This window comes from Rattus norvegicus, chromosome 8 (assembly GCF_036323735.1).
Source record: "Rattus norvegicus strain BN/NHsdMcwi chromosome 8, GRCr8, whole genome shotgun sequence".
NCBI classification, from domain to species: Eukaryota; Metazoa; Chordata; class Mammalia; order Rodentia; family Muridae; genus Rattus; species Rattus norvegicus.
Window position 1 is genome coordinate 123,192,423 of NC_086026.1, and position 22,793 is coordinate 123,215,215.

The 22,793-nt window shown below is 44.8% G+C and overlaps 1 protein-coding gene, 1 long non-coding RNA gene and 1 pseudogene across 18 annotated transcripts in view; 1 reads left to right on the top strand and 2 right to left on the bottom strand.

Annotated features, from left to right (window-relative positions):
* Positions 1 to 15,967, bottom strand: part of Cnot10 (CCR4-NOT transcription complex, subunit 10) — a 49,715-nt gene extending 33,748 nt beyond the window's left edge. For 2 of the 17 annotated variants that reach the window (XM_063265637.1, XM_039081625.2), the window contains exons 1-6: positions 15,599 to 15,872; positions 8,977 to 9,071; positions 8,052 to 8,213; positions 4,929 to 5,079; positions 1,348 to 1,490; positions 331 to 417 (exon numbers count right to left, since the gene is read on the bottom strand). In XM_063265637.1, coding sequence (XP_063121707.1) covers positions 331 to 417; positions 1,348 to 1,490; positions 4,929 to 5,079; positions 8,052 to 8,213; positions 8,977 to 9,071; positions 15,599 to 15,620 — 660 coding nt within the window. In that variant the 5' untranslated portion in view covers positions 15,621 to 15,872. Of the gene's footprint in view, positions 1 to 330; positions 418 to 1,347; positions 1,491 to 4,928; positions 5,080 to 8,051; positions 8,214 to 8,976; positions 9,072 to 11,504; positions 13,808 to 15,598 lie in introns of those variants that run through there. The other 15 variants (XM_063265635.1, XM_039081620.2, XM_039081626.2 and 12 more) reach the window with 14 other exon arrangements.
* Positions 4,521 to 4,625, bottom strand: LOC120094531 (U2 spliceosomal RNA; annotated as a pseudogene).
* On the top strand, positions 11,881 to 20,640 carry LOC134480242 (uncharacterized). Its single transcript, XR_010054499.1, has 2 exons — positions 11,881 to 11,979; positions 20,243 to 20,640. It is a non-coding gene; the product is annotated as an uncharacterized LOC134480242 (long non-coding RNA).
* Positions 20,641 to 22,793: the final 2,153 nt, after the last annotated feature.

Below are 22,793 nucleotides of genomic sequence, written 5' to 3' on the forward strand. Positions count from 1 at the left end.
TATCTTAAATATCTGTTTCCTTTTTCTTTTCTGTGGTGTTGGGGATAGAAACTAAGGTTGCCCGCATGGCAGTCCATCACTCTACTCCCAAGCAAAACCTACAAATTCGCATCTGCATAAGATAATTTTAAAATTTCATATATTACTTTATCATACACTGTAGGCTACTTCAGACTTATATACAGTAATTTATAGAAGTCACAATGTATATATCTCAAGCAAAATATATTCAGAGGGATAACTGCGCTCTCAACTCCAAGTCTTTCAAGTGGGTAAGCACTCCAGTCAGTGCTCCCGGGCCTCTCGCACACCCACCCTGAGTGTGCATACCTGGTGTATCTTGGACTTGGCAGCCTCTATCAGCGCTGCACTCTCAGCCTTAGGATTGGATCCGTCTTTGCTGCTGTTATTGCCAGTCTATGAAATAGGGAAACATAGTCAATCGCACAGCTCTGATGTACTGATTTCCGGGTGAGCTAGCACAAGTGCCCAAGTCAAGTGCCCAGAGGCCATTCCCAAACCGAAACCTCTGCAGAGCCCACTGCAGAGCCTACTCCTAGGGACTGAGAGTCATGTGGTATGCCTAACAGGAAACTCATGGATGAGCGCAACCATGGACCCATTTACAAGTCATAGGTGCCATTCAGACTAGCCCTCTAAAACCCAAGACAGACCCTGTCTCTTTATGCCTTTTCCACTATAAACACTACCAATACCGCTGAAGCCCAGCTTCCTTCCCCCACGGTCCTGACACTCAGACCCACTTTCCCTGCAGTGGGAAAATGTCACCCAGCCACTCCCCACACTTCCAGACACTGCTCCTTCCCTGGCTCTCCGCCAAGCCATTCACCCTGTTGTGCTGTTGTTTCTGGTATGTCAGACTGCTTGAATGTTCAAATCAAATACTCAATCACTGGAGATGTCCCTAATTTTCTTCCTTTCTACCCAGGGATTCCTTGTATTCCACGTACCCCTTCCCAGCAGAGGGTCTGGAGGACGAGGACTGCATGCAGTGTTCCTACACCGTCAGATCAGAACCTACCACACGCATCTACTGAACTAAGGCCTATTTCACCAAATATTACAAGTACCAAATACAAAATGAAATATTTTACAACACTGAGTTTAGGAATAATGCTGAGGGCACTCAACTGGAATCTCTAACACACACCTGTTGGGTTGGAAAATGGCAAACATGCAAACCTTGATAAATGGGACATTTTTATAAGGCAGTGTTCAGGGCAGGCAGACAATCACTGCGTCTCTGTGAATGCTGTCCCCATGAGCTGCAGGATACGTCACACAACAGACACTGGTCCCACTTCCAACCCAATGCCCGGCACTCACCTCGCTCTTCCCGTTTTTGTTCCCGCTACCCTGTGAAATCATCTTTTCTAGGACGGCAAGAAGATGCAGCGCTTTCTCAGCTTGGTGGGTTAATATATACAAGTCTACGAGCAGAAAGCACACTGCTTGGGCAAATTTTTCTTCTGGCAAAACAAACACACAAATAGAAAAATTACAATCCAAGGTGAGCATACATCTCTGCTTACCCTCAAACAGGACACAGCTCTGCAAAATGAAGCACATCTCCCTCAAGCAAAAGATGCCACTAAAGCCATGACTGCAAACAGCCGCTATCCCAGCACCGCCATTGTTCACTGGGTCTCCGGGCCTCTTTCACGGGAGTGTTCTCTGCACGTCTTTATAAAGTTCCCACTACGTGGGAAGAAGCCTCACTTCCAGTACTTGTGCATACCATTTAACTCCCAGTCTTCATTTATTCTAGTGTGATACTACATGTATGTGTGTGGGTGCATATATGTATCAGTAGGCATGGCGGGTCAGAGGCTCTGATTACTGAAAGTCCCTGGTTACTCTCTATGCTCTTAGCAGTGCTTCACAGCATGCAGCTACCTCATCATGTCTGTGCTGCTCTTTCTTCAGTAAGAGTGACGAGGGTCACAATTTCCCTTTTAGCTCACTGTTACACCCTCACACTCCAGAGCCATGCCTGGCTCACAGCATTGGTCTGTGCCCTCAATAAATCAGGGTTACAATTCGAATACTCTGGAAGAAATCCAACTATAAAGACAGCAGAAAGCTCAGTGTCTGTGGAGAGGAGAGAAGACAGCTAGAAAACAGCATTTTAGGGCGGTCGCTGTCCTACCCAGTCAGTAGGTACTTAGTTCAGCACAAAATGTACATCAGGAGAAAATCCTAATGTAAGCTCCGGTCTGGGGGACTGCACTGTGTCCCTGTGGCTCCTGCTGTAACGTGCACACTGACACTAACCATGAAGGACAGCTGTTGGAGGAGTTACACATGCTGACGGGAGGCAACAGGAGACAACTGCCCTTTCCTCTCAATTTTGCAATGAACCCAAAACTGCTCAAAAGAAGACAAAAACCAAACAAAACCCAAGTAGTAAAAAGTAAAAAACTAGCTGCACATGATTGGTGCCTTTCATCCCAGCACTGAGGAGAGGCAGGAAGATCTCTGAGAGTTCTAGGCCAGGCTGGTCCACATAACCAGACTACATAGTGAGATCCTGCCTCAGAAATAAAAGAAGAGGCTAGATGGGAAGTGGCTCAATGGGTAAGGAAGCCTGCTGCTCTCCTGAGGACCCAAATTCGGTCCCCAACACCCATATCAGGCAGCTTGCAATCGCTGTAACTCTAGTTCTAGGGTACTGGATGCCTTTGCTTTCCAGGCATCTGTACGCATGTGCAAACACCCACAAAGAGACATACCCCCAACGCACATAAGTAAAAATATAAATAAACAAAAACTTTTAAATAGAAAAACTAAAACCATAATTTTCACAAAAACAAATTTGTCTAAATGACTAGTACAAAGTTTTATATTCTCTTAGCTGTAGTATAGGTTAACAAACGGCATGCTGTGAACTGATGGGAAATTCAGAAAAACACTGCCAATGCTCTCAAGCACACAGAGGGGTCCCATTCAACCTGTAGCTTCATGGAGGGACCCAGTCCCGTCACACAGTCCCTACCAGTGCCTCTCTCCTGGCCAGCCTACCAGTCACCAAGCCGTCAGGCCTGAAGAAACAGGCAGCCGCTCAACGGTTCCCGAGAGTCAGTTATCGACTGCTCATCCAGCTGTCAAAGGCTCTTCCCAGGTGCCCCAGAGGCATCAGCACACTGCACCACCTGCAGTCCAGTGACCATCACAGACAGGTGCTCCTAAGTCAGGATGTCTCACTGACGTCTGATGTACTAGAAAGAGCAGGCTGCATGAGGGCTGGAGAGCAATGCCACTCTCTAACCTCGCGCCAGCCTGCTGCTGACCTGAGAACTCCTTCCCAATCCTCAGGCCTCGCCTAGCGTCAGGATGCAGACACAAACAGAGAAAGGAAACACTACACTGTCCTCTACCATTCCAAACTGCTCTTTTTAAAATGTTTATTTTATGTACATGGATGTTAGATGTGTATTCCTGGTGCAGAAATTCCGGTCTTCCATACACATGGACACACATGTAAAATGATGAAAAATCCTGTGTGTATATATGTGTATTTCTGGTGCATGCTGAGACCAGAACAGGCCATTGGATCCCTTGAAACTGAAGTTATAGACAGCTGTTGGCTGCTGTGTAGGGCTAGGAAGCCAACCCAATCGTCTACAGGAGCAAGAACTCCAACCCACTGAGCCATGTGTCCAGCCCTCCTAATCTTCTTTCATGGAAACTAAGGTAAGAAAGGCTCCAGGACCCTAAGGGAGTATTCAACAGCAAAGAAGAGACAAGAATTCTTTCTACTACCAACAGTTCACTTTAGCCCTTCTCTCTTTGTCCCTTCCTTCCTTTTTGATAGGGTCTCAAGTCCAGGCTGGCCTCGAACCTAGCATGTATTCGAGGATGACCCTGAACATCTGGTTGTCCTGCCTGAGTCCAGGAAGCTAGGATTACAGGCATATGACAGCATGTGAGATGTGACAGCATGTGAGGCACCTTTATAACTCAGGTGGGAAGGAGTGCTAAAAGAAACTGGCCTTCTCTAGCCTGAAATCAAATTTAGAAACGTTCCAAGAGTTTTGTTGATTTTGGTTATTTTCTATATAAAATGTGGACACAGATGTGCAGCTGAGTACGTGTGTACATGTGTGTGGAAGACAGGAATCTCTGCTGTTGTTCCTTAGTGACTCCTCCCTTTAGCTGTTCTGCCTACATGTATGTCTGTGTACTTCATGCATGCCAGATGCCTGAAGTGGCCAGAAGGCATCAGATCTTCTCAGAGTGACAGATGACTGTGAGCAGCTGTGTGGCTGCTGGGAATTGAACCCATGTGTTAGAGCAGTCGATGCTCTTACCCGTTGAGCCACCTCTCCAGGCCCTAACTCTAGTTTTCTGAGGCAGGCATCACACTAGCCTAGCGCTCATTAGGAAAGGCAGAGCATCTGGCCAGCAATCTCAGCAGCCACCTGTGTCCACCTCCCCAGCAGTGGGTTACAACCATGTGCCAGCAGCAAGCCCAGCTACTTCTTTTTTTGTTTTTTTTTTTTTATTTTGTTTTAAAATAAGATTTATTTATATAAGTACACTGTACCTGTCTTCAGATACACCAGATACTACACTTGATCTTAGCCAAAAGGCCGAGAAGCGATTTCAGATACACCAGAAAAGGACATCGGATCCCATTACAGATGGTTGTGAGCCACCATGTGGTTGCTGGGAATTGAACTCAGCAGTGCTCTTTAGCCACTAAACCATCTCTCCAGCCCTTCATGTGGGTCCTAGGCACTGAACTCAGGCCCTCACATTTACAGGGAAAGCACTCTACATATTTCTCCCATTCTTTTTTCCCTTTCCATGCAGACATATATCTCTGATTTAGGTCATCTAGGTAGAAGCAATAGACAAATCTGCAAGAAAGGGGATGAAGAGATTTCTGGCTTGAGATAACATACCGAAAGGTTCTATGAACTGATAAAGTTTTTCACCAACAGCTATGGCCTCCGTGTGCTGCCGCAGATGATAGAGAATGACTGCTTGGTTATAATACAGCATGCTGTTCTCAACGTCGTCTAACCCATCCATCTCTTCCACAGCTGAGTGGACCTGCAAAACAGTTCAGGCAGAAGGTGCTCTAACAGCAGCAAGGAAACAAACAGCAGAAGTCAGAGTTCAGCTGGGTGTGTGACCCGCCCTGTAGTCTCAGGACCTACAGATGAAGCAGAACTGACATAGGTCAAGGTCAGCAGAGGCTACACAGCGAGTTCCAGGCCAGTCTTCTGAACAGCTGTGAGTGCAGATGTATGCCCCCATGCCCAGCTCCAACACATCTTATTTTGATTTTCCTGCACTGCAATAGTGCCTTTGTCAGGCTGGTGGTATATGCCCTAATCTCCCACCACTAGGAGGCAGAGGCGGCTGTATCCTTGAGTCCCAGGCCAGCCTGCTCTACAGAGTGAGTTCAAGGACAGCAAGAGCAACAGAGAAACCCTGTCTGAAAAACAAAAAAAAACCAAAACAAAACAAAAAAAAAAATACAAAACAATGACAAAATATACCTTCAGGTTTTATTTAGTCCTCAATACTACAAATCATTCCATCTGTTTCATATACATTAAAATTATGTTAAACATTTTAACATTTTTATATAAGTTTGGCTTACATAGCAAGTTCCAGGCCTGTCAAAGCTACACAGTAAGAATACCGATATTTATCTAATAGGTGAGAGAGATCATTCTTAACTATGTTGTCTAAGACAAGGGTATATTTAAGGGTCTAGTCCCTTAGAGAAAATAGTATGTTTTAATAAAATCCCAAGCAGCTGCATTGCAGCTGGCGGTTAGAAGCCTTTAACAGAGTTTGTTTTTATTTCAGTGTATGCGGAGTGTTTGCATGTATGCATGTGCACCTCAAAGGCAAGGAAAGGGCATGGGGTCCCCGGGAACTAGAGTTATAGATGGCTGTAAGCTGTCACCTGGGTGCTGGGAACCAGACCCAGGTCCTCTGGGACAGCAGCATCCAGTGCTTTTAACCACTAGGCATCTCATCAGCCTCTACAATAAACTTTTATGGGCTTTGTTAGAGTTTATGAGAATCTACAACTGATAGTCTCCTCCAATCATCAGAGTAAAAAAAAAAAAATCTATCTATCTATCTATCTATCTATCTATCTATCTACCTTTAATGTATAATGCATATAGATGTCTGTGCACACGTGCCTGGTACCCACAGTGGGAAGAGGAGGGCAATGGATCTCCTAGAACTGGACTTGCAGATAGTTGTTGAGTTGCCATGTGGGTGCCGGGAATCAAACCTGGGTCCTCTATTTAAAAAAAAAAGCAGCCAGCGCTCTTAACCACTGACCCATCTCTCCAGACACAAGACAATGACATTTTATTAAGATGACTACACTATTCCTGTGTGTACACAATGAAGAGGAGGATGGGTGTCAGTCATGTATGGAGCCCCGAGGACAGGCTTGTGTTGCAAGTGTGTCTACCCTCTGAGCAATCTCACTGGCCCAACATGTTTATTTTCTTCCCCCGCCGACCTTTAGGTCTAATTACTTTACTTTTGTGTACTGTTTTGCCTGGATGCATGTGTGTATGGTAAGTATGCGTGTCAGATGGCTCTTCTTTCTGCAAGAGCAGTAAGTGTTCTAACTTTAAATGCTAAGCCCTCTCCAGCCCATCTTCCCAATTTTTTTAAACAAAATTTCTGAGACGGGTCTCATTGTATATAGCCCAGGGTAACCTCCAAAAAAACACAGCAATCCTCCTGCCTTAGCTTATCCAGTGTTGGGATTACAGCCAGGTTTGTATGTATTTTATTATGTTTGTTTGAAAACAGGGTCTCACTATAAAGCTCTGGCTGTCCTGAGATTAACAGAGCTCTACCTCCTGGGTGCCAGAGTAAAGAATGCCCCGGCCTGGATTACTGTTTGTGTTTTTGAGACAGGGTCTCATTATGTAGCTCTGGCTTGGTCTATAACTTGCTTTGTAAACCAGGCTGGCCTAGAACCTCTTTACATTTCACAGCGTGTCTCTAATTGTGTACAACACATGTACCTAAAATTCTAGCCTTTTAATACCAGCATTTCTTTGCCATCATAAAAATTAAAACACAGGCTGGGGAGATGGCTCAGAGGTTAAGAGCGTTGGCTGCTCTTTCAGAGGTCCTGAGTTTAATCCCCAGCAACCACGTAGTGGCTCACAGCCATCTGTAATGAGATTCGGTGCCCTCTTCTGGCCTGCAGGCAAAATCTTAAAAAAATAAAAAATTAAAATTAAAAAAATAAAAATTAAAAAAAAAAGCAGAAGAAAAATTAAAACAAAGTTGTCTAATGATGTTATTAGATTAATTCTAGGACTGGCATTTCCCCAAATCATGCAGTGATTTAGTACACATGGATTTAACCACCTTAGTGTTGGATGGCAGGGAATCCAAAAGCTTCACAGAACACAGTGGTTCATAATCAGATCCCAATCACCCATATAGTGAGTCTGACATAGCAGGAATCAGATCCCAATCACCCATATGGTGAGCCTGACATAGCAGGAATCAGATCCCAATCATCCATATGGTGAGCCTGACTAGCAGGCGAATTCACAGGGAAGACAAGACCCTGGCTGACCTGATCAAGATAACTCTTCATTAATTATTCAGCCACTATCTTTATATTAAGGAGTGTCTTAAGATAAAGAGAAATTCCATTTCTAAAGAAAGGCAACTCTTTCTGTAGTATTACTTAGTTTATCTAAAATTCTTGCTGTGTGTTCCTGTGTGTGAAGCCCCTGTGTGGCTAGAGCAGCACCAGCCCCCTTCTCCGTTGCCTTCCAGCTCTTCCTGGAGACAGGGTTTCTCACTGGCCTTGGGCTTGCTAAATGGGCTGGCTGGTCAATGCCTCTAGCGTTGGGATTAAAATAACAATTAAACCTATGTAAAAATAACAGCAACTAAGGGTTCAGAGAAGTAGAAATTCCGTCATCAGTATCAGGCAAGAAGTCACACTTATTTCCTTAACTATTTGTATTTCACAAGTTAACACAACAAACTTTACAGTTAAATTCATTTGTCACCTGATTCTTCAGCTGGTTAAGTGTTTGTCTCAAATTATCTGTTGTTGTTTGATTATTTTTAAAAAATTCAGCTACTGCTGTATTCAGAATAATTTTGTAATCATCTTTGTTTATATCTTGCAGACAGGCAAGGTGTTGCAGACAGGCATCATAATTTCCAGACTAAAAAGAAACAAAAGACAAACAAAACCACACATATATACACAAAATTCCATATCAGCTTTAAGAACAATGCAGCTTTTCCAAATACTTTTCCCTCATCTTTCCTCCTGTTTTAAAGCAGGAGTCCCCTTAGCATTCTAAGTGAAAGCCCTCTGTAGAGCAATCGGCGTGTCAGTGAACGGGTTTCATTACTTTCTGCATCTGCAGGTAAGAGCCGTCACACACACCGGACAGGAGAGATAATGTGCACACTGCTGGCAGGGTATGGAGGGCAGAGGCTAGCCAAGAACAGGAAAGAATTATTCCGAAGGCCAGCTCTAGTAAATATACTTTGAATGCACGTCAAACGCTTCTAATGCATATTTCAAATGTATGTGCATGCACAGCATAGGGCTTTTCATATTGTTTAATGTCAGAAAGGTTGTAATTCTGACAACAAATATTTGGTGTTTCACTTTAAAGTACAGTCAAGACAAACTCTGAACAGAGTAGGAAAATGGAAAGACTGACCCACACATTTACAAATTTAAATTTAAAAGACTCAAACAATGTTGGAGTTAGAACATGTTTGTGAAAACAAAAATTTGGGGATTGTCTAAAGTACTTTTAATCTTTTTACCATATTTACATCAAATTAAACCTAATTCTCCTTAAAATTCCTGAGTTATGATGGAATAAAATTTGTAAAATTCAAATTTGTTCTGAAGAGAGTCCTACTGGCCAGTCCTGATTTGAGCAGGTGGAGAGAGAAGCCGCTTCTTACTGTGAAGGCCTGGAAAGCACTGGTGGACAGCTCCTTCTCCTGGTCAGTGACCCCAGATGACTGGCCTGCCCCTTCGTGTTTCTCTGCTCCCTGATCTGCAAACACACAAAGTTTCTTTAGGAATGGCAGTGGGGACCGGAGTGGTTCAGCAAGAGAAAAGATTTTGGCATGTATGCAAACCTGACAACTGAGTTTGATCCCAAATCTTACAGGGTGGAGAGAACTGACCTCACGAGTTATCATTGACCTCCACATGAGTTCCACAGCTCACATGTCTGCCCGCACACAAGAAATGAAGCTGTACAATGAGTTTGTTCTTCTCCATCTGTTTTGGTTTTTCCGGGGGTGGGGTGGGGGTGGAAGTAGGAAGCAGGTTTAGAGACAAGTGTTTCATATAGTCTAGGATAGCCTCAAACTCAGTATTTCACTGATCTTCCTTCCTTCCCTCTACCTCTCAAGTGCTGGGACTATAGGCATGTGCCCCTGCACACTTTGTGTGTGTGTGTGTGTGTGTGTGTGTGTGTGTGTGTGTGTGTTTTCTGGGGACCTAGGACCTTGAGCACTTGCTCTGTTTACCAGACTTGAGGGCATAGCCTGTGCCCCAACAAAATTTGGCCACCTATCCCTCCTAAGTAATTAAAATAGCCAAACTAACAGTAAAAAGCAGAAAGGGGATGTATTCAATGTGGCCCCATTCTTCAGGGTCCTGAGGTTAGGATGAGGTTACACACACACACACACACACACACACACACACACACACAAAACCAGGCATGCTTCCTGTGAAGCTATTTCAAGGCGAATGAAGACCAACCTCCTAATCCATGAAATAAATGTGAGTTAAGATATTTAGTGAGTTGGGACTGTAGTAACCCAGTGGAAAAGCTCTTACCTACCACATACAAAGTCTTGGGTTCAATTCCCAGCAACACCAAAAATGAATAAGCGAACAGGACATAACTCAATTGGCAAAATGCTTGCCTAACACCTATGAGACCCTCACTTCAGTCTGCAGCATAAACCAAGCACAGGGGTGCCTACCATTCCAGAAGTATGAAGACTCAGTAGTTCAAAGTCATCTTCAGTTAGCAAACTCAAGACCAAACTAAGACAGGAGACTCTTAACTCAAAACACTGTTAGTTCAGAAAGCTGACACAGCAAGACTGTTGGAAATTCAGGAGTTCAAGACCAGCCCAAGGAAGACAGTGAGACCTTGTTTAAAAATGAAGTGTTTAATTTGACAACAGATTTAAATCCCAGCTACAGAGTGACTTGTAAAACGTTCCATACTTAATACCAAACCAACCCACGGTAAGGTAGTAGGGATGTTGGCTGAGTGCTAGAGGTGCTTGCCTGGCAGTTTGAGCCTTGGGTTTGAGTCCCGGAACCACATGGAGTGGTGGTGGGGGAATAACTAGGGGTAGAACTGCAAAAATATGTACAGAGACAGACAAGACACATACATACATACATACATACATACATACATACATACATACATAAACACATACATCTGAATATGCATGGAATCAAGGATCTACTCCCAACTTTAAATAATCACCTCTGGGATGGAGGCTTTTGCTCCACTTCACACTTCTCTTTAAATTCTCTCCACTACTAGGGAGATGGCTGAGTGACTGAATCACACTATCCTTTTAACTCCAGTTCCAGGGCACACAACAACCTCTTCTGAACTCTGACGGCACCAGGCATACAAAACACTCTCACACATGAAGTAAAATAAAAACTTAAAAAACTTAAGTACATAAATTATTATTACTTTGGTGTGCCTTTCTACTTTTTGAGGCAGGATCTCATATAGCCCAGGATGCCCCTGAATCCTCTCCATACAGCCATAGCCAGCTCTGACTGCTGACTCTCCTACCTCTGTCTCTCAAGTTCTGAAACTGCAGATGTACAGCACAGTACTAGGTCTAGATGACATTCTTTAGTGAGCCACCCGGGCCTAAACAGCAGTGACTTTAGTGAAGAACTCTTGAACTCTGGCACTGGGGAGGTAGAGAAAGGAGGACTGAGTCTGAGACCGTCCTGAGTTATACAATGAGAGCCTATCTCAAACACACACACACACGCACACGCACACGCACACGCACACGCCAGAGTCCCAGCCTCCCAGCCTCCCAAGTGCTGGGCTTACAGGATGAGCCACGGTGCCCATCTAGAACACTAGAAGATTTTAAGTATCTATTTTCCACTAAAAATCACACAGCTGTCATCATCCCTAGAAAACAGAAAAAGCCTCAAAATCCTCCAGGAAACTGGTCAACTTCAAGGTAAGGTGACCAGCTCTGAAACTCATTTCTATGTGTATTTGAGAAATGAGTAGCATAAACACTCATTTACATACACATCAGTCAAACCACAATTTACTACATCTTTTACTTTAGGATAAAATTACTTCAATGAGATTACTTTTTAAAAAAAACCTTATTGTGCACTGCAGAGTTGTAACTGGGTTTTCAAATGGTTCAAAGGCGAGTGCTATTTGTAGCTATAGACTCCTTACCAGACAGTGTCTGCATGTAATCCCACAGTGTGTCTTTGCTTGTCCAAAAGTAGTCTCCATTGCCAATGGAGAGCGGGTGCGACCGATCCTCCAGAAGCTTCGCTTTCCTTCTGCCATGGCCTAGTGAGCACGGCTGATGAAGGCGAACGGGGCTCTTGGATGCACAAACCTTGACGCTCTTTAAACTGAAAGACTTCATTTCTAAGGACAACAACAACACAACACACACACACACACACACACACACACACACACACACACACACACACACACTCGCCCCTACCTATAGGTTTCAACTACATAGAAAAGAAACGTAACACCTCTTCCAAACTGAAAGTCAGTTAACTGAAAGCACAGACATATTCCAACACAGAATGTTGACACTTCAAAGCTGATTGGAGGATGACTACAAACTGTACTGTGCAAACGCAGTCCCAGGGACAGGCATGGAAAGACTGAAAACACTGCTGAAGGGGTAAGACAGACAGACACAAACTAGCAAATCCTCCCTTCAAAGGAGAGAGGGAGAACACAAAGGGGTTATATCTACTGTTCCAATCCCACAAACCATGATCCTTTACTTCCAGACAAGACGAGTTAGAGAAAAACGGGAGAACATGAGTTCCAGAGCCTGGAGAAAAGCATTATCTATTCTCAGGGAAGCTGAGTGCAGTGGCACACAGAGGCTGGACACCGAGTTTAAGGCCGTCTTTGACTACTCATGAGCACACGGCAAGCTTGACCTCCACTCTGCTCTCTCTTTGGCTTCTTTGTGTTTGGTTGAGGCAAGGCCTCAGTCTGTCTCCCAGAAAGACCTAGAAATCACTACATTTCCCAGGCCGACCTTGTGGCCCATTCTTCTGCCTCAAATTCCCAAGTGCTGGGATTGCAGGCGTGGGTCACCACAGCCTGCTAACTTCTATTTGATCACCAGATCTCTCTCTCACACACAAGCACTCCTGCCGCCAGTCAGGTATCACAGCTATGGGGTCTCACCAGAGGCTGGAATGCTGGCATTTGATTGTGGGCATTTAGTATCCACCAATGAAGGAAATTGGGCATGATAACATACATTTGTAATCCCAGCACCTCAAGAGGCTGAGGCAGGAAGATAGGAGTCTAAGGCTGGCTACTGGCTCATCAACTGCCATGAAGCCACACAAGGAAATCTGTTCCTCCATATTAGATGTCCTTAACCAACTGCAAGGTGAAAGCAGGAGGAAGATATACATACATATACACACACATACACACATACACACATACACACACACACACACACACACACACACACACACGCCTCCTTTCTCCTCCCTATGTGTTACTTTCAAAAACTGCTTCTAGAGGCTGTGTGGCCCTGGCTGAGGCTCCATGAAAAAACCTTGCACAGGAAGTGACTGCCACAGCTTCTCAGAGCTGGTGGTGGATCAATAGCAGGGACAGAACATACCGTGTCTCCCCTTATTGCTATCTCTCCTTCACTCCCCAGACCCTGGCACTTTCCAAATAAACTTAACATGTCTCTTCTGTCTCTTTAACATCACCGTAAAGAGACACAGGCTGGCGCTTACTATTTACTTGAGTGTGTATGTCAGACACAGCTTGGAAAAGGCAGTATTTTCCTCTACTACATGGGTCCTGGGGATGGGACTCTGGGTGTCAGGCTTGAAAGAAAACACCTTTACCCACTGAACCATCTCACAGGCCCTTAGCAGACATTTAAAGGCCAGGTGGTGGTGGTGGTGGTGTTTCCAGCTGCCTCAGCACATTCCTTTGATCCCAGCCCTCTGAGGTGAACTCAGAAGCAGGTGGATTTCTTTCTTTCTTTCTTTTTTTTTTTTTTTAAAGATTTATTTTATTTATTATATATAAGTACACTGTAGCTGTCTTCAGATACACCAGAAGAGGGCATCGGATCTCCTTACAGATGGTTGTGAGCCACCATGTGGTTGCTGGGAATTGAACTCAGGACCTCTGGAAGAGCAGTCGGGTGCTCTTAACTGCTGAGCCATCTCTCCAGCCCAGCAGGTGGATTTCTTGTGTTTGAGGCTACCTGGTCTACAGAGGGAGTTTCTTTAACAGCCAGGGCTTCAAGAGAAACCTTGTCTTGAAAAACAGCAAACAAACAAACAAAACAACAACAAAAACCCAAACTCACCACTACCACCAACAGCAAAAATTACAAAAGGCTGGGCATGGTGGTGCATGCCTTTAAAATTCCAGCCCTTGGGAGGCAAAGGCAGATGGGTTCCTGAGAATTTGAAGTTAGGCTGGTCTGAATAGAAAATCTTTTTTTTTTTTTTTGGTTCTTTTTTTCGGAGCTGGGGACCGAACCCAGGGCCTTGCGCTTCCTAGGTAAGCGCTCCACCACTGAGCTAAATCCCCAGCCCCCTGAATAGAAAATCTTAAAGGCCAGCCAAAGCTATTAGAGAGACCTTGTCTCAAAAAGTATAAAAACGGGGTTGGGGATTTAGCTCAGTGGTAGAGCGCTTGCCTAAGAAGCGCAAGGCCCTGGGTTTGATCCCCAGCTCCGAAAAAAAGAACCAAAAAAAAAAAAAAAAGAAAAAGTATAAAAACAAACCAACCAAAACCAAGCCACAGCTGATGTCACTTGAGCCTTCACTAGCTCTAGGAGAAAGACACTGTCAGCATGCTTACTGTACACAAAGGGACACTGAGGCTCAAAAAGGCTTCTCAGGCACCAAGCCCAAGTTCAGTTCTTGGAAGGAGAGAATTGGTAGGAGAGTACTGACTCCCACAGGTAGTCTCTGACCTCCAGACGTGTATTAAGGATTGTGTTCTGATAGACAGACAGGCAGACAGACAATGTACAATAAGAAAATTAACAAGCAGCTGCTGGAGAGATGTCTCAGGGGTGGAGGATTACTGCTCCTACAGAGGACCCAATTTTGAAAGCTCGTAAACCATATTAAAGAGTAAGGGCTCAGCGGCTAACCAGTGAGACAATCTTGGAAAGTCTATAGAGAGGAAAGCAGCACACACGATGACTATTTAGAAAAAAGATGAAGAGCAGTGAGAGACCGGGAGATAGCCTGATGGGTAAACATGCTCAGTCTTACCCCGAGTCTAGATCGTCAGAGCCCAGACACAGTGGCATTCCCAGTGAGAGGGACAGGCAGTGAAGACAATCGAAGCCCCTGGAAACTCCCAGGGCAGCTAGCACAGAGTATTAATTTCTTCAAAGAAATAAAGCAGACTTTCCAGGTAATGAGTGGGCTAGAAATTTATAATTCCCCAAGGGGAAAAATTCCCGAGGGGGCACCACAGAAAACCCTAGAGATTAAGAACTTAATCTTGGAGCTGGAAAGAAGATGGCTTAGCCATTAACAGCACTTGCTGCTCTTGCAGAGGACAAAAGTAGGTCCCCAGCACCCACAGGTGGTGGCCCACAACTGTGTAACTCCAGCTCCTGTAGACACAACGTCCTCTTCGGGTCTCTGAAGGCACCTGTACTCACACACATAATTAAGATTTTTTTCTTTTTCTTTTCTTTTCTTTTTTTTTTTCTTTTTTCTTTTTTTCGGAGCTGGGGACCGAACCCAGGGCCTTCCGCTTGCTAGGCAAGCGCTCTACCACTGAGCTAAATCCCCAACCCCAAGATTTTTTTTTAAAAAAAGAAGTTAATCTTGAGTAGCTAGAGAAAAATCAAATGGCGAACAAGGTTAAGTGACAGCAGGCAGAAGACACACTTAAACGTCACGTCTATTTAAACGGTTTTCAGAAGGATTCCACAGGACACGCTGACCAGAGGGAACTTTCAGTGGCTGAGCCTGGGGACCTTACGGCAACCGTGTAAGCTCGGGAAGACCTTCCCCTGATGCCTCTGGAAAGCGGCGTGACAAATTTGAGCTTTCTGGGGCAGAATTATCTTGGAGAGCAAGGCAAGGATGGTCTGCAGTGGCATCGAGACGGGTCACAGTAGAAAACCCACAGGACTCACAGTAGGGACAGCTGAGAAGAGTGAGGGGCAGAAATATACGAGTGAAGTCAAGTGGCCCTGGAGTCCCCCACGCGGGCCCTGCCATCTCCGCGCGCAGTGTGTCAGCCCCTGGGTCGCGGCGCGGGCGCCTCACCTGCAGGCTTGTCTGCAGCCATCTTCCCGCCTCGGCTCGAGTTCTTCCCTGCAGGTGGCGTGGCCCTGACTCCCGCCGCCGGGCTGGTGGCGGGTCCTGTAGGCGGGGGAAAACTCTTCAACTCAAGCCGGCTTCGGTCGCCTCTGGTTCGGTCCTGGGCGGGCCACGGGCTGAGGAAGTGACGAACTCACTGTTCGTCGTCTAGCAACAGCACCAACACATCCGCCAGTGGAGGACTGTTTTCCCCGCCATCCACGGCTTCCGTTCTGTAGCGCCCAAGGAAGACAGTACTTCCGGGGCGGGGCCAGCTGGAAGGCCAGCTGGGCGTGGGAATTAGGGCTAGCCGCGGCCCCGGAAGCGGGTCCTTGTGCAAAGCCGGAAGTGTATTAGTGCAGGTCCTGAGTGAAACACGGAAGGGGAAGGGCATTTTGTTCCGCATTTCACCAAAATGACGGGTATCACACCTGATGTCTATACGCTAATCGCTTAATCTCACATGGCCTGTACTATTTCACCGATTTTCCACAACAATGAGGATGAGGGAGATGTTATTAGAGGCCACCCCCCCATATAAAAGCCTTTTTTAAAAAAAAGTCTCAGCCATTTTGTTATTTGTAGCCAAGTTGGAAAATTCAGAGTTCCTGCATTATGCATCCGGTTTCTCTGGTTGCGAATCCTGCAACAGTTAACTTATGTAGGTCACATCTAAGACATCAGCTTGGTGCATCACTATTACTAAGCACAATGGTTTAGATTCATGTTCAAGAACTCTGCAAAAACAATACCCATCCTTAACGACCCAGGCATCTCCAGCCATATATCTTGACAGATTTTTGTTTGATTAATTTTTTGAGACAGAGTCTCTCTATGTATCCTTGCTGCAGTCTTTGGATAAAGCAAAGGATTTATCCCTGAACTGGTTCTGGTTTTGTTCAATGACCTCAGCCTTGGGTTCCAGAAGCACGTACTCCATCCTTCCTTTCCCTTCTAGGGAATAACCAGTATTTATAATAACAGAGGTTCAGATCATGGAGGGAAACAGACACCAGAGGCATTTGTGTTAGACTTTTTGCTTCTGTGATAAATACCCTGAAGGAGAATTTAAGTGAGGAAGAATGGATTTTTGCCTCAGGTATCAGAATTTTCAGTCCCGGGTCACTTGGTTCCATTGTTTTGGGGCCCTTGGTGAAGCAGTGCATTGTGCCAGGGCACAAGTTATAGAGTAAAGTTGTTGACTTCCTGGTGGCTAGAAGCAGAGGAAACTGGAAGAAGAAAGAGCCTCCAAGGGCACATTCCACTGAGATTCTTACTCCCACTGGGCTCCATGTCCTTATTTTCCATTGCTTCCTAATGATGCATCAAATTACGACTCTGCTAGTGGGTGAATCTAAGGATAGTTCCAAACTGGTGGAATCCTATTACCACTCGCAAAGACTGGGGTCCTGGCCTCCTATTTAGAGGCTTTTGAGGGAGGGGAACGTCATATATAAATGACAACAGCAACAGCACTGAATTGTAAAGTAACCATCACACCAGGTACTCCTCATAAGATTCGGAAATTTTTATTTTTTTTTATTTTTTTTTAAAGATTTATTTATTTATTTATTTATTTATTTATTTATTTATTTATTTATTATAAGTACACTGTAGCTGTCTTCAGATACACCAGAAGAGGGCATCGGATCTCTTTACAGATGGTTGTGAGCCACCATGTGGTTGCTGGGAATTGAACTCATGACCTCTGGAAGAGCAGTCGGGTGCTCTTAACCGCTGAGCCATCTCTCCAGCCCTTTTTTTTTTTTTTTTTTTAATTTTTATTTTTAAAAATAAGTCAAACACCATCAAAATAGGTCAGAGGGTAAATACCTGCCACTAAGCCTGATGACCTGAATTTGATTTCCAGATGTTACAAGGTAGAAGGAGAGAAATGACTCCCACAAGTTGTCCTCTGACCTCCACACACACATATGCTATGGCATACCTGTGCGTACACACACACACACACACACACACACACACACACAGGAACACATAAATAAGGTAAAAAAGTAAATTAAGCATAACATGGTGAGATGCAACCACAGGATTCAATAGGTTGCAGAATTATATTTCTAGTCTAAGGCCAATATAAGCAACACCAGACCCTGCCTCAAGAAAAAAGTAATGAAATATTAAAATGTTTACAGTGGTTCCTATTTTTAAAGCTAGTCCTCTGTTAGTGTAAATCTTGGGCAAAAAATTTAGAGGTCAGATGTGGTGATGTATACATAATCTCCCAGCCCCTGGCTGGTAGAGGTAGGAGAATTTTGAATTTGAGAGTAAACTGGACTGGAAATAAGATCTTATACCAAATTTAATTTTAAAAAGTGACGCAGACCTAGTAAGCTCAAGGCCCTGGGTTTGGTCCCCAGCTCCAAAAAAGAGGAAAAAAAAAGTGACGCAGAAGAGTACTTTTGACTCTCTGTTGGTCTCTCCTTGAAGTTATTCTTTTTTGCTTTTTAAATTTAATTTTTTATTTCATGTACATTGGTGTTTTTCCTGAATGTGTGAGGGAGTCAGATCCCATAGAACAGGAGTTACAGACAGTTGTGAGCTGCCATGTGGGTGCTGGGGATTGAACTCTGGTCTTCCGGAAGAGCATTCAGTGCTCCTAACTACTGAGTCATATTTCCAGCCCACTTGAAGTTATCTTTAATCTTATAGTTAAAGACATTTCTGTGAGAACCATTCTTGAGCATGCGCAGAGCTAAGAGCCGTTCATTAGGATACGAACAATGGAGAGAGGTTTAGGTGTATGACAACATCATCATTAAAATTTTATTGTAGGGGCTGGGGATTTAGCTCAGTGGTAGAGCACTTACCTAGGAAGCGCAAGGCCCTGGGTTCGGTCCCCAGCTCCGAAAAAAAGAACCAAAAAAAAATTTATTGTAAAATATTCCAAATGTATGTGAAAGCATTGAACACTACAAGTCTCACGTGCATAATGTAATCTTGTTTATTATCCTTTTTTTAATTTATTTTTTAAGATTTTATTTTATTGTATGAGTACACTGTAGCTGCCTTCAGACACACCAGAAGAGGGCATCAGATCTCATTACAGATGGTTGTGAGCCACCATGTGGTTGCTGGGATTTGAACTCAGGACCTCAGGAAGAGCAGTCGGTGCTCTTAACCACTGAGCCATCTCTCCAGCCCCTTGTTTATTATCCTTAATGTTCTTTTGCATTGTGTGTTTTGTGGCTAAAGAATGTTGAAACAACTCCAAACACTTCTATATGCATTTTGTGACAAAAGAAAGATTTAGGGATGGCCAGGAATGGTTGTGCATGCCTTTAATTCTAGAGTTCATTAGACAAAGGCAGCTAAATCTCTTGCGTTCAAGGCTACCCTGTTCTATAGAGTGAGTTTCAGTACAGCCAGGGCTACACAGAGGAAACCCTGCAGAAAGGGGGGGGGGAGGTGGAGGAGGAAAAGGGGGAGGAAGAGGAAAGAAAGAAAGAAAGGGGGAAGGAAAGGAAAGGAAAAAAGAAAAGAAAAGGTATAAGGCTTAGGGAGATGGTCCAGGGCTCTCATCCACCATTGGGCTTGATGGTCTGAGTTTGATCCCTGGGATCCACATTGCAGGAGAGGACTCTAACCTATACAAGTGCAGTGTGGCATGGTACTATGACGGGGTATAAACAACATGCACACATTCTCTCTCTCTCTCTCTCTCTCTCTCTCTCTCTCTCTCTCTCTCCTTCTCTCTAAAAATTTATGTAAACTACCCAAGTGTTTGGTGTTACCTGTCTTCAATTCCAGTATTTGGGAAGTAGTGGTCCAGAGGATCAATATGAGTTCCAGAACAGCCTAGGTAAGGAGTGACACCTTGTCTCAGGAAACCCAGGTGACACATGCTTCTCATCACAGTTCTGAGAAGGCAGAGGAAAAGCAGGACCAGACATCTAAAGACATTCTATGGCTACACAGCCAGCTAGGGGCCAGCTTGGTAAGATCCATGAAACCCCAGGACAAACAATAGCATTGAAAACAAAAAGCCAAACAAACAAGGCGGCCACAAAGCAGGGGCTGGAGGGATGGCTCAGAGGCCAAGGGTGCCTGCTGCTCTTTCAGAGGAGGTCAGTTCAGTTCTCAGTACCCATGTCAAGTGGTGCACAAACGACCCGCACTAGCTCCAGCAGGTCCCACTTCCTTTTCTGGCTGCCCACTCACTGGCATTACCACATACGCACAAAGAAAAAGAGAAGAAAAAGAAAAACAATCAAACAAGTTGTGTCCACTCTTCAAGTTCTGGCATTACAGGTGTGCACCTGCTATATGTGGTGTTGGGATCGAATCCATGCCTTCGTGCACGCTAGGCAAGCATCCCACTAATAAAGCTATATCATCAGCTACAGTATCTTCGGCCATGTAACTCATCTCCTTTGCATACTGTGCAGACGTGTCAGTGGAGGGGTCTGATAGAAGAGAAGACAGATGCAGGTGCCTTTTAGATGAATTAAACATGATTTTCCTCATCTGGTTGTTTATCTTTCCAGAACACCTTCTCTCTCACTCTTCCCCAGTTTCCTTTGGAGAGTCCCAGCTTATGAAATACCCGTCCAATCTCCACAGTGACCTTCTTCATTTCTTTCATGTCTCCAGGACTTCTGGGGCCCTGCAAGTTTAAAGGGTGAGGATAAGCAAGTATGCTAAATGTCCCTGAACTGTTGGTGTGAGCTGCGACTTTTCTGAAACCTCCTATGCCAAGAAGAGACTGTTCTGCCTCCACCATAGAGACCCTTCATTGGCAACTATATTGACATGTCCACAGTTGGCTCCCAGTGAAGAAAAGCCAGGCTGGAGAAATTATGCCATTGGGTAAATCACATAGATTTCCCCCTCTACCTAAAGGAGACAGAAAGGAATGTGCAGAGTCAAACAATGACGACAAAACAGACAAACCAAATGGACCACCAGTATTCTTTGGGAGGCAGTGATGCAAGGCTTCAGAACTAATAAAGATCCCGGTATGGGTGTGTGAGTTTCGTGACAAGGGAGCAGTAACAGGCTAACGTATTGGCTACTTCTCCTTCTGGGTCAAATAGCTGATAAGAAAGAACTTGAGAGAGGAGGGGTGTGTTTTGGCTTATGGTTCGAGGCGATACAGTTTGCTGTAGTGGGAAGGTCTGGGCTGCAGGTGGCTCCAGGGCTAGAGTAGGAAGCTGCTTGTTTAAATCTCTATGAACCGAAAAGCAAAGAGAAGGGAATTCTAGCACTCAGCTTGTGTTCTCCTTAAAAAACAGAGCAAGATAACAACAACAACAACAACAACAACAACAACAACAACAACACAACTGCATGTGGCTGGAGAGACAGCTCCGAGGTACTCCAGAGGACTGGGGTTCTATTCTCTCACTCAATGGTAGCCCACAATTGTCTGTAACTCCAGTCTCAGGGGATCTGATGCTCTCCTCTGGCCTCCAGAGGCCCCAGACAAGCACAGTACACATGGTGCACAAACAAAATATTCATACACATTTTTAAAAAGTGTGTGTGTGTATGTGTGTGTGTGTGTGTGTGTGTGTGTGTGTGTGTGTGTGTCTGGGTGCATGCATGTGTGTGTGTAGGTTAGAAGATTACCTTTAGGAGTCAATTCCCTTCTGTCACCATGGGGATTCTGGGGGTTGAACACAGGTTGCTGGACTTGTTACAAATGCTTTTACCTATTGTGTCCTCTCAGAAGCTCCTGATAGTTTCATTCAGATGTGTCAGGTACTCTTTTTTTTTAAATCAATCTTTTCTGAAGATTTATTATATATCAGTACACTGTAGCTGTCTTCAGACACACCAGAAGAGGACTCAGATCTCACTACAGATGGTTGTGAGCCACCATGTGGTTGCTGGGATTGGAACTCAGGACCTCTGGAAGAGCAGTCAGTGCTCCTAACCACTGAGCCATCTCTCAGCCCAGAATACTCTAAAAATGTGTTTAGAGGTAGCGTCTCATTGTCTATCTCTGGCTGCCCTAAGAACTCACTTTGTAGACCAGGCTGGCTTGAACTCACAGAACTTCGCCTGCCTCTCATGTTCTGGGATTAAAAGCATGCACCACTATGCAGGGTCTCTGTGTGTATACTCTTTCCTTCCCTCTGGTTATTCAGTTGGGATGGTTTTATGTCAACTCCACACAAGCTAGAGCAGCGACTCTCAACTTGTGGGTTCAGACACCCTTTGGGGGTCGAACATCAGGCATCCTGCATATCAGATATTTACTTTAACATTTATAACTGTAGCCAGGTTATAGTTCTGAAGTAGCAATGAAATGATTTTATGGCTGGGAGGTCACCACAACATGAGGATCCATAAAAGGTGGAAGCGTTAAGAAGGTTGAAAAACACTGAGACATTGGGGCTGGGGATTTAGCTCAGTGGTAGAGCGCTTGCCTAGCAAACGCAAGGCCCTGGGTTCGGTCCCCAGTTCCGAAAAAAACAAAAAACAAAAAACAAAAAAACACTGAGACACAATTATCAGATTGGGAGAAGCCTCAACTGAGAAAATGCCTTGATATTATCTCTCTGTAGGGCGTTTCCTTAATTAATGACCAGTGGGGGAGGGCCCAGCCCATTATGGATGGTGACATCCCTGGGCTGGTGGTCCTGGGTTTTATAAGAGAGCAGGTTGAGCAGCCATGAGGAGCAAGTCAGTGAGCAGCACCCTCCATGGCCTCTGCCTCAGCTCCTGCCTCTGGGTTCCTGCCCTGCTTGAGATCCTGTCCTGACCTCCTTTGGTGATGAACAGAAATGTGGAAATGTAAGCTGACTAAACCCTTTCCTCCCTAACTTGCCTCTTGGATGTGGTGTTTTGTTGTAGCAATAGAATCCCTAACTAAGACGGATGGTACCACCCACATTCAGTCTTCTAGATGTCGCCAAATCATTGTCAAAGTAGCAGTGAGAAGCGAGAGGCTACATTAGGCCTTCAGGAAACTTGACTTCCAGCCTCCTTCTCAGTGTCTGTTGGAACCTGGGTCATCATTATCATACTCAGAGTTACACAACATACAGTAGGACTTTGGGCCATCATTCCACCACTCTCTATCCATTCCTCTTCCTGATCAGGCAAACACAGCCTGGCTCAAAACATTGGCCCAGAACAGTGATCCTGGGCTAGTCTCAATGTCCTAGGGTTTTGGAGACCAAACAAAAACTCATTA